Raw genomic sequence first — 12,689 nt, forward strand, 5'->3', positions numbered from 1 at the left:
TCTCCGCCGGCTGCAGATGTGCAGCCTACAACAATAGGCATCCGTACATCGGGGAGTGACGAGTTGGTATCTGCCAGGACAGCTGAAATACTGCCAACCCTTCTGGCAATGAAGGATGCTGCTGTGAGTCATGCCACCCCATCAGCAAGCGTTGAAGTGGACGCTCCCGAGACGAACCTAGGCAAGGAAGATTCCCGCTCATCTGACACTGATTCCAAGCGCGTGCGCGGTGGCACTCCTGTGTCCACGACGGAAGCGGTCGAGGCGGCAGTTCACAAGGACATGCCATCTACAGGTGAGAGTCCTGGCACAACAGCTCCAGCTCCTGGCGGTGCATATACTGCTAAGGCGATTGTTTCGCGTGTTGGTCTACCACCTAGGCGTCGTAGCCCCCGCAAGCAACCAACAGACATACCGAACGCACCGACAGTAGCCAGGAGCAGGAGAGACGAGTCTGGTTTTGTTCCTGCGTCCACACTGTTCCCGCCACCTGCCAAAAGCAATGTGACGGAGAAACCTGAAGACCGGAGCACAACTGATGCAGGTGTCAAGCCGGGCACGAGCGACGCAGGTGAACACCCGGAGCAGACTGCGCCTTTTCCTGCAGTGGAAATCCCCAGCATAAATCCGCGCACTTGCAGGCTCCCAGTCAACGTCGGTGTCCCCTACAGCCCAAACAAGAAGATTGTCATGAAAGCTATGGTTGATACCACTGACAACACGCCCCGCCCTGCAAATAAGGACGATCATTCTGCAGCGGCCGATTCAGATATGTTTGTTGATCTTTCACCCTTGGATTCTGCCCCGCAAGTCGTTCGTGGTCCGGCCAGCAGGAATGAGAGGCACCCAATGGCCTTTACCCCATCGAGTTTCAACCTTAGCATCAGTCAAGATCAACCGGTTGTGCAAGATCCTATGCCAGTTGCCTTTGCATTCCCAGGAGGCATGCCTGCAATGATGGCGCAGCCAATGGTCGAGGGCAGGAAGGCTGTCAAGTTCGCAGAGTCGATTGTGGCAGGTACACTTGCCATGTCCATATGATTTTTCTTGCACACGTCTGTGTAGTTTCACTGTTGTCCCAATCATATTTTTTGTTTTGGGGGGTTCTCACTTGTGATGGTAACTGACATGCGATGACATGGCAACTGGATTTGATGCACCGTGTCACCTACTTTTTTTTCTGCCATGCTGCATTTTACATTTGGGCAACCATGTGGCAACTGAAGTTGATTCAATATGGCAACCGTAGTCTCCGTAACATGGCAAACACAGTGCATCACACATGGCAACTGGAATTGATTCAACACCATGTCACCTGCATTTTTTTTGTTTCCATGCTGCATTTTTTCATAAAGCAATCACATGGCAAGTGCAGTTGACACAACATGGCAACTGTAGTTGCTGTGACATGGCAACTACATTCCAACTACATGGCAACTGTAGTTGCTATGACATGGTCACTACAGCTGGACCACACATGGCAACTGCCCCACTTTTTCCTACCTACAACTCACATCATGCACCCCATCTTTTCTCAGAATCCATCTGCTTTTGATTTCCTAGGTATCCTAACCCACTTTTTTTATCACTGCAGCCACACCCGAGGAGATTTCACCGTCTCTTGAAGAAACTTACCGCATGCTTGAGGAGGCAGCATTGCAGAGGAAGTCCTCACGAGGGCAAGGGCAATCAAGTTCCAACGTGCCTGCAGACACGGTATCTGAGGATACCATTAGGAGTGCCACTCCTGGTTCTGTGAGGCAGCAGAGGGTAGTGCACCCACCTCCCGCGGAAGACTACGAGCCCGAATTCAGGGCCACTAAAGAACAGACCCAGCTGTACGATATCGTCAAGCGGTTTGGAAATGCGAGGTCCAGCGACAAGCACATGAAGGAGCTAAAAGCGTAAACGACCACACCCCATAACATCTCATTTTGCTTTGCTCCTTTTTTACCATTCACATCCTTCGTACTTTCTATGTTATATTGTTTTAGTTCTTTCATAAATTTTTTTACTTAGTAGGCATGATCCTTCCATGTTATATTGTTTTCATACAGCTCATGTTTGGACAAAACCAAAGTCATTCAATGCGGAGCGATGTACGTCGACCTTGGTGATCTTGCTGAGTCCGTGAGGCCAAACGGCAAAATTTCGACGAACGTAGTTGCATGCGAGATTGACTGCATCAACAACCACACCGATGTGTGCGCTGACAAGACAATCATGCATTACAGTGTGACCTGCAAAATATGGGACGGTGACTTCCACCACAAAATCCTGAGGAAGAACTTTGCCCAACACGGTGATTTCAAGCTCACAATGAAGAAATATGTGAGTACTCCTTCAATGTCTGCACTTTTTTTTCACAAGGTGTGCTTTTTGTTGCCATCATCTGCAGTTGTGTTTTACGTGGCAGCTGTTTTCATGTGGCAACAGCTGCCGTGCACACTGACTTATTTGATTTTTGCATGCCGCGCAAACTATGTGGCAACTTGACAGTAATATACATGGCATACTTTTGTTCACACATGGACGGCAACTTTATTTCAACTACCCCCACCCATAACCAGAGTTTTTCTACATGATTCTAATTCCTTTGTCCCTCTGTTGTTCTTTACGTGAACGCTGATTCTCATTTTCCTCACTTTTTTAAATGCAGGTCATGTTCCCCATGTTCCAGGAGCTTTCACCACATGAACCACACGACAAGTGTGGTCACCACTACATGATCTGTCTTGACCTGAAGAACCAACGTGTTGAGGTGCTTGATTCAATCCGTTCGGAAGATGATGCAGACCTCACCACGCATGCTGAATTCTTCATTAAGAACCTCAAAGAGACATGGCACCGTCACTATGAACACTCAAAGGTCCAGATCAGTCATTTCCCGACTGGGTATGTGGCGACTACAAAGCAAGGGAACACGTAATTCCTTCCTCCCTTTTCGTCTGCCATTTTACATCAATCCAATTCCTGTTTTGTTTGTCAGATCTGAAATTGAAGTCTGTCTTTTGTTACGTCTGAGCTCTTTGCGTGGTCACGTTACTCTTTTCCTCGTGCAGAACGGACTGTGGCTTTCACGCGCTAGAGTACCTTGCGAAGTGGGAAGGCAGAATTGTCCCCGCTATCACAGCTGCAACGGTCGTTGAACTCCGGAAAATCCACACATGGAACTGGTTGACGAATGAAGATTTCAACAAGCGGTCGGGAGCACGTGAGTTTGTGCAGGAAGCTGTCAAGAAAGTCACCAAGAAGTACAAGTGATCACGTGGCGTTACAGACCGGACGCACACCTTACATTCTGTTGCCGAGGAATGTAAGGTATTATCTCGTTGTTTATCGTTGAAAACTATGTCTGTGTGCTATGTTGTGGCTACAACCCCGCGTAGGCTACTATGTAGTGGTGGTGTGCGAGTGACATTTGAATAGTTTCATGTAATATATGTGTGGACGTGAACCTACTTTTAGGCTTACAATGGTTTCGTCGTTTCTAGCACCGGTTTGATGCTTTGAACGCGTCTATGATGTTTTAAAAACGATGGCAAATGTAGTTCATCAGACATAGGTAGTGGAAGTCATTGTCGTTTTACATTTTTGGCTGTTTTGCTTCTTCATTTTCATCGGTAACTGCACAGGGGTAGGTTGATCATGCAGCCACAACATTTTTGCTGGAGTTTATGCACGTTACGCTGTTTTCCAACTTGTTTCCCATACACTTGCACACAACACACTACGTGCCCGTAAACCACGTCATTTTTGTCATGTGAATACATGCCATGCACAGTCATCAGGAATACCATGGCATATGTCCAGTACATCTAACATGGCAGATACAGTACAAACAACATGGCAGCTCCAGCATAATTAACATGGCAACTACAGCACAACTAAGATGGCAGATCCAGTACAATTAACATGGCAGATCCACTACAACTAGCATGGCATATTCAGTACAAAACAGCATGGCATATTTAGCATAAATTAGCATGGCATGTTTAGTATCAAAAATCATGGCAGACTAACTACACATAACATGGCAAATTAAATGCATACATCATGGCAGATTAAGTACCCATAACATGGCAACTGCATTTAACCATTCAATGAATTTTCCCTTGGACTTCTGATGCCCCTGAAGAGTTATTCCCCCAATTGTTTCAAAAAAGAATTCTCAACATCTAGGGTACAAAACAAAATGTCCAGAACGCCACAATTTTTGCTCATGGATTGGCTGCCCCTTTCTTCGTTTTCTTGTGTTTTGCTTGGATCTCCAATCCCGACTTGTACCTTATCTCTCTTGGACGACCCTTTGTGATGGAACGGGGTGGGTTCCTGACCTGGGTCTGTGTGCTTGCTGTTCCAGATCCTATCTCTGAGTTTTCAGACGACGGCCCCGTGGATGAAGGCACGCTTGATGTGCAGGGGAACCGGTGTAAGGCTTCCTCGGCTTTCCTCTTCTTGATCTCATCAAGCTCTCTTTTTAGTGCTTTCCTGTGTTTTTCTGCGACTCGCTGTGTCATCACTCTTGCACGCTTCATCAATTAGCTCAGCATAGTTCTTTGTCAGCACAACGTGCCTCACGGCTTCCATGGTTGACTCTGGTCTCTCGTCATGCACAGCCAGAACTGCGTGTGTTGTTTGCGGCGCCAACGCATCGTCAGCGTCCCAAGTCCATCGCCGCCTTATGAAATGTCGGGGCATCCGTGTCACAGCGTTCACGTCCATTGCTTTTAGTATGTGACAGCACACAATGCCGTCCCGTTCGAACTTGCAGCATTGGCAGTAGAACTCGCCTTCGCCTATCGAGGTTGTGACGAAGTAGTTCCTTCCTTTGTCCGGGTCTTCAGGTTTTGAATCTGACATGCCCAAAATAGAACACACCTTGAACGTACGTTCGTCCACCTGGAAAGCCGTGAACATGCTGGCACGCTTTATTTCTTCCTGGAATCTGCATTTTTTGTGTGTTTTCTGTTAAACTATTGTGGGCTTTTTTCTTGTAGCACCTTATGTTGTCATGGAAAATAGATATACATTTTGTTTGAACATGGCAAACGTAATTCATTGAACATGGCAAATATAGTATGTTGAACATGGCAAATGCAGTACGCTATACATGGCAAATGCATTACAATAGACATGGCAACTGCATTTTCAACAAACATGGCAGATGCATCTTATTTAAACATGGCAACTGCATTTTGTTAAACATGGCAACTAGAGTTTATTAAACATGGCAATTGCATTTCAGCAAACATGGCAGTTGCATTTTAGTAAACATGGCAATTACATTTCAATAGACATGGCAACAACATAACATTTTCCATTTGACACTAGCATTTGCACACCAACATGTCCAGTGGAAGTACATTGCATTAAACATGGCAACTGCATTTCATTGAACATTGAAACTGCATCCGGGTAAGCATGACAAACAGATTTTCTATTGAATATGACAACTGCATCTGAGTAAGCATGGCAAACAGTACTTTATTAAACATGGCAACCGCAAAATCATGGCAACTGCATCACACTCTATAAGGCACATACTGACTTGGTGCTTTTTCTGCAAATAAGACTGTAACGCAACTGACTTACTTGTTAAAGATCTTGTTGGTGTATATCTTGCTCATTTGCCTCTCCATCGGTAAGTACGTTAGCAATTTTGGCTGCTTTAGCGCGGTGTTCGCTTCTTGCTGCAGCTGAGATCCCAGAATTTTTTGTTGCAAAGCTGTGTACTGCTTGGCAAACTGTAGCAATGAGTTGCCAGGACTGACGTACCGCTTCAAAACAGCATTGAATCCCTCGCTGCGCTGCGTAGTCTGTAGAAAGGGGAAGAAGCACTGCATGAAGTAGGCCGGCACCCAGCACATTCGCTTCTCCCACAGGCTTACAAGAGTCTCGTTGTCTTGGACTTGATGTGTTTCAGTCATGGCCATCCAGCTCCTTTCAAACTCCTCCACCGTCAAGCTGTGGTCCACGCACAGTTCGAATGCCTTGTGCAGCTCTGGATGGTCAGCAAAGAACGGTCCTAGCGTCTCCTCAGCCTTCTTTATAATGTGCCACCTACAGTGCCTGTGCACTGCCAACGGAAAGACCTCCTCTATGCCTGCACGCATGCTAAAATCCTGGTCCGTTATTATGTTCATCGGAGCAAGTCCATCCATGCACTCCAAGAAGGTCTTGAACAGCCAAACGTACCCATCCGTGTCTTTGTTCCGGACGAGCCCGCAGCCGAACTGCAACGACTCATTGTGGTTATTTATCCCTATGAACGGAGCGCACGGCATCTTGTACATGTTGGTGAGGTACGTCGCGTCGAATGAAATGCAATCTCGGAAATGTTTGTAAGCTCTCCTTGCAGCACCATCCACCCAATACATGTTCCTGACACGGTCCTCATCGTCCAACCTTATCCTGTAGAAGAAATCTGCATCTTCTTTGGCTTTCTCATCGAAGTAGGCAATTGTGGCCTCTATGTCTGCCAACTTGCTCTCTCTACGGTACCTTGCCCGTAGGTTTGTGACGTCAGCTGGTATGTACGGCATGCTACTCAGAGTCCCCTTTTTGCTGTGGATGAGAGATAGTATCTGCACCATTCTCGATGGACCGACGTTACAATCATGTAGCAGCTTTACGAATTGCCTTTCGACGGGGGTGAACCCTCTGTGGGCGGTCAGAAATTTCACCAGGTCGAACTTCTTTATCAGTTGGTGGTTGTGCTCATCAAAATACACATTGACCACCCACTGTGCTCCATCTACGTTTAGCTTACACCGGACAGGGCACTCAGTCTTTTGAATGATACCTCTCTTTCGTTCCGGAACGACAGGCGCATCGCCTTTCCCCTTCTTGTTCCTGCGTGCCTTGTGGCACCTCATCTCACCTCTGCTGTACTCGTTAGTTTTCTTAATTTTCCTACGGTACTCGGTGTTGACCGCAAACCCATGGAACTTTGCATATGTCTGGTAGTATTCCTTTGCTGCTTCGAATGACTCCAATCTCTGCCCAATTACGGTGGCTGAGGCACCACGATCTCTGATTGCCCACCATCTTCATCCCCTTGCGCGTCATCGTCAGTTTCATCGTTCACTTCAGTATGGGCGGCAGTCCCATCTACCTGAGAGTTGCCAGTGCTTGTGTTCAAAGGGGTGCTTGCCGACATTGCTGGAATGATTGCCATTCCCGACTCTGACTCGAAATTGTTTGCGGCATGTTTGTCTGCTGTCTGGTGGAACGCGTCTTCCGTGCGCTCAGAGCTCCCCGCAGTAGATGTGTCGGCGCCGCTGTGCATTGTAGTTGTAGGTTCTGTAACAGGGAAAAACAGGTACGAGATTAAGAATTTTGTGTTGGATAACATGTGGATCGCAACGGATCACACCATCTTCGAGTGATTTTCCATGACATCTTTTACAGACAGCAAGCTGTCAGTCTGTGGGTGGTCATTTTTATGGCAGCTGTAGGTGTGCAGACATGGCACCTACTGTTCAACAAACATGGCAACCATTGTTTTGCCTACAAATAACTACAAATAGCAAATGTAGTGCTGTTTTTTGTGGTTCAGATATTTTCCCTCTACCTTGTTGTGCTGTATTTGACCATCGTGTGTGGTCTGTTACACCATAATGACGTGATCCACCAGGAATTTGCGAAGCTTGCCAGGAGACGTTTGCCGGGTCACCGCCAGCGTAATAACCTGCAATCATAGTAGTGGTTGGTCAAATCGCGGCAAACGCATTTCGTGCTAGCACGGCAACTGCAGTTGCCCTTATGTGGCAAATGCATTTTTGCTTGCATGGCAACTGAAGTTGCATCGGTAGGGCAATCGCAGTTTGTTATTAGATGGCAATTGCAGTTGTCATGAAATGGCAACTGCAGCTTTTCCTACATGGCAACTGCCGGTGTGCAGAGATGGCAAATGTTGTTTTTAATACATGGCAACCGTAGAAGACCACTCATGGCAATTTTTTTAGTTTTCAACTATGCTCCTTGTGCTGACTGAGCATCCGCATCTTCACTATGTTTATGGACTCACATGTGTACGACGTCGATGGCAGGTACATGGGTGCTGCCCGATTCCATGTGCTGCACGAAGGCTCTGCATTTTACACCCGTGATAACTCGTGAGTCCTTTTGCCATCTTTTTTTCATGTTCATTTTTCATGTCCACAGCATTATGTGCTCTTTTTTCGTTTTTGCATTACCTTGATTAGCCATACTAGCTAGTTGGAGTTGGCTTCCCGTACATTTGTCAGCGTTAGCGCCTTGTGACTGCACTTGCCACGGGGCCCCCCTAAGAGTGTTCTGGTCATAAGAACCTGCAAGGCAAATGACAGTGCACGACATAAGTAGAATGGCATGTCCATCGTCGCGAAGATGGCAAATGTTTCTCTTCATTTTTTAGCACGCATCGTACCTACGCCTGCATACTGTTCTAGCAGCGGCAGCAACGGCCCTGCAGAGATGAGCTGACTGTACTCTGATGCATCGAAAGGTGGCGGCGTTTCTGGCCTTTGAGAACCCCAATCATCTGCACCATCTTCGTGATTCATTCTTTTCCGTGTCTCGCTTCTGTTCTGATGTGCTCTCAATCACTGGATGAACAAGAAGGCATCAACAATCCAAATTTTTTTATCATTGTGCTACTTGCATGTAGAAGTTAACACGTCAGTGCTATCACATTTTCATGCGTTGGCAACCAACATATCATGGCTAGTAGGACATGCACATCCACTATCCTTTTCTAAAATCTGGTGCTAGCTATCCGTTTGATTCGATGGCATCAGGCTCTACAATAGGATGGCAAGCAATAAATTGACATGGTGGCAGTTGACGACAATGACAGGTGGCAACTGACGTTATACACCAATGGCAATTAATTTTCACACCCCCCATTATTCCAAATTTATCAATTCTCTCTCCCTTTTTATGGATTCCTGCACATCCATTCATTCACCAACTAGGAGCATCAACCTACTGAGAACTCACGGTTATCTCTAGCGTACTACATGGCAGATCTAGTGTATTCTGCTTGGCAACTGCGAAGTCACACAACGTATGTAGTGTTTTAACCCTGTAGGATGGATCTAGTTGCCAACTTCGTCGGTAATTTTGCAATTTTCTGCCCAGAAGGAGGATGAGAAACAGTAGGGAGATCGGGAGATTCACCTGCTTTTAGCTGGTCGTCTCTGGAGGGCGTTGTTGGAGTGGGGGTTGGGGGGTGGGGGGGGGGGGGAGATAAGGGGTGTGGTTTGCGGTGGGAGCGCCCTACAGATCCTCCCTGGTTGCCATGGCAACCAGAGATGGCCGGCGACGGAGGTCGGGGTTCGACAGGCGGGGGGCGAGGGCGCAGACGAGAGAGGGGACGGATCGGAGGCCTGGAACGGCTGGGTCGTGCCGGCAGCGGCTCGTCTGGCCCGGACGAGGCAGTGCGGGCGGGTTTGCCATGCACCGGACTTGCGGGCGCGCTTTTGTGCGCGCGGACGGGGTCGTGCGGGGCGGTTCCCGTCCATGCCACACGATGCATGCGGGCGGGTTGCCCTCCACGCCACACGTGTGGCAGTTATCGGCTTCCAAAAGAAATGATAGGATGAGAAATCAGGGCTCACCTGAAGCAACAGAGGTGAAAGCTGCAGACCAAGAAAGGATGCCCCTGCCTCTCCCGGCAAGGAGCATGCCTTCGTGAGGCGCCGACCTCAAATCTGTCGCTGGAATCTCCTGCCTTTGTTGGTTAGCCATCTAAGTACAAATTCCCAAAAAAATATTCATATAAAGGAGATTACTTTCCGATAGTCACAGGAAAAATACAGCCATGACACACCCATTTATACGTGTGCATCCACCTGTCGGAGTGATAATCACTAAAAGGAAGTAGGAAATAACCAAATAGTTGTATTACTGCTAAAAGGTGAATATAGTTAATTAGGCTTCTGTAACCAATCGCAAGAAACAAATATGTGTGCACCATGTTGCTGATTCGCGGACTAAAAAGCGTACATGATCAATACCAGTACAAAAAAAAATATGCAAACAAACTAATCTGCAAAAAATGGGAGTCAAATTAAGATGCAATTGATGGGAAGACCACAGGGATATTTGTGGAGATGGATAATTGGCTCTTGTAGGTATTCTATCAAACAGGTTGTGAGCAAACCAGTCTGCTACAGATTCAAATAAATTGTGGAGGGAGCAGACGTGCTAGATTGATTTCTATAAATATGCAATGATGAGTGATGGCAGGGCTATCTCACCTCCGAAAAGGGATGTGAATCCCGACTCACCTGGCTCCAAATTAGCTTCGTACTGAATCCCTGATTTGTTGGAACTACCAAAGACACTAGTTCTGAATTACAATCAGATAGCTGCATAGCCCAGCTAGCTAGACTAGGAGGTATGCCTGCTCATACTATCTTCAGGTGAAGCTAATTTCGTGGTGCACATGACTATCTCCTGAAGCAGATGATGCAACCAACTTCGCACTAATAAACTAAAGAACAATAAAACCACGCTCCTAACCAATTGGAGTACAAATGGTTCTTGTTTTGCCTCAGGCCACCCGAGCAACTCGTCTATAGCCTATTTGGCGATAATGGGAAGAGGGATATGACTTTAGAGGAGGGAATCAGTAGTGTATTGGGCAAGGAATTAGTTTTTACTCCCAATCCTTTGCTTGGTTTCTTTTGGGAATTACTAGTAGCAAGTGAAGGATAAGGATTTCGTCGCTTTTTTTTGATTATTAGTGGGCCAGAACAAGAACTGAATTGTGAAATTGACCAGTAGTATGTTTGTTCCACATCAAGCAACGATACGGATAAACTAGCTGCCGGATCAAGTATATCGTGTGCAGTGAAGTGTTGCCTGCATGCGTCTGATTTATTGTTATATGTGTTTGCTCCTGAAGAGATGGTCCAAGATCTGAGGTAACACTTATAAGGCTATGGCCATCGGCCGGCAACATCGAGGCAATAAAGTGAGGCTACTGAAGCATATCCAGCCATGGATGCCAGCCTGTGGGATCTTGATCTACACAGGTAGTCAGGCATAATAAAGCAATCGATGGTGAAGTTGTAGTGAGAATCAATCATAGCTCCCGTAAAATAGAATCAAATTGAAAGGGCTGGATCCTGAAGCAAAATCATATGGGGGCATCTACCAAAAAGCGACGAAGTACCTCTTCACGCAGCAGCCACGACGCGCTGCCCGCCTGACCATGGCCCTGTTTGGATCAAGGGGTTAGAGTTAGTATGGGTTAGTTGAGATAGAAATAAGCCTAAAATATCCAAACATGTGGGTTAGAGTAGAGTTATTTGCATCTAACCCAGCAAAAAAAACCAACCCGGTGGGGAGCTACTTATTGGGGTTAGATGTGGTGGGTCCCATTAAAAAATATCCATAGCCCGCATCTGGATCGCATCTCGCTCCCCGCATCCCACCACATCTCGCATCACATCTCGCTCCCCGCCGCCGTCGTTCGCTCCCCGCCCTCCGCCCCGTCCTCCGCCCTTCGGCCCCGTCCTCCGCCCTCCGCCCCCCGCCCTTCGCCCTCCGCCCCCGTCCTCTGCCCTCCGCCCTCCACCCCCTGCCTCTGCCCCTCCGCCCCTCCCATTCCCGTCCGACACCGGCGCCCCCAGGCGCGCACTCCGGCGGCCACCGCACCGGTCGTCCCACCTGCCATGGATGGCGACGGCTTCGAAGGGTGGGGTTCGCAGCCCTCTGCAAGCGGCCCAGCTACCCACGCCAATCTCGACCTCAACTCGCAAGCTTCGCCGTCGAAAGGGTTCCCAGGGCTTGGGTTGTACGGAGCTTTCCTCCAGAGCAATGACGAGCAGGTCCTCCCTGGGTGCGGCAGGGGCTCCGGGCTCCCTCACTATCGCCCACCACGTGCTGGAGCGGGAGATGGATGGGCGAATCCGTCGCCACCCTTCATTCGGCAACTAAACTTTGGCGGCTCCTCGTCAGCAGCAGCCGGGCGTGGAGGAGGAAATGGTGGCGTGTTCCTCAGCGGGTCGTCCACGGGGGCAGGCGGCGGCTCCTCGTCAGCGGGTGCCGGTCGCGGAGCAGGCGGCGTCGTTCGGCAGCGAGCCAACTCGGCCGCCGCGGCACCCGGCCGCCGTAACCAGTGCACCGACACGACGAGTCGTGGCAGTGGTGGCGGCTATCGCGTACCGCCTCCCCGGGCACCGCGGAGTGCCCTCCAGGGGCAAGCATCCGGCTCCGGCGCTCCCTTTGACAATGGTGATGAAGAATTGGAGGACGATGTGGAGGAGTTAGCGAGCTCCGGAGGTCCCCTGGTGAGCCAAAGCAATCGAGCCCACTGGAATGATGCTAATAGTGCTTGCTTGTTAGAATTGTGCATTCAGCAACGTGCAGCAGGAACTTATAATGGTACAGTGATGAGTGGTGAAGGGTACCAAGCCGTTATCGACGGCTTACTTGCTAGAAGGGGGTTGGTATATAGCCGTTTGCAGGTGAAGAACCAGATAGTCGTACTCAAAAACACTTACACTTTCTGGAGATACATGCAAGTGCATATAGGGTTGGGGAGGAAACCAGATGGAACCATTGATGCCGACTCTGAGTTCTGGATAACACACACAGAGGTAGTCTTTTCACTAAAGCTAGTTACTTGAATTTTGATGTGTGCTCTCATATCTTAAATAGTTTCTTTCACGAAAATAATAATATCATAAGTA

The 12,689-nt window shown here is 48.3% G+C and overlaps 1 protein-coding gene across 1 annotated transcript; it reads left to right on the top strand.

Annotated features, from left to right (window-relative positions):
• Nucleotides 1-2,097: 2,097 nt before the first annotated feature.
• On the top strand, nt 2,098-3,264 carry LOC125516331. The gene is made up of 3 exons (XM_048681807.1): nt 2,098-2,331; nt 2,660-2,895; nt 3,063-3,264. Exons 1-3 carry the CDS (start codon nt 2,098-2,100, stop codon nt 3,262-3,264), a joined length of 672 nt encoding a protein of 223 aa, XP_048537764.1.
• The last annotated feature ends 9,425 nt before the right edge of the window (nt 3,265-12,689 follow it).

Source organism: Triticum urartu, chromosome 6 (genome assembly GCF_003073215.2).
Source record: "Triticum urartu cultivar G1812 chromosome 6, Tu2.1, whole genome shotgun sequence".
Classification (NCBI taxonomy): domain Eukaryota; kingdom Viridiplantae; phylum Streptophyta; class Magnoliopsida; order Poales; family Poaceae; genus Triticum; species Triticum urartu.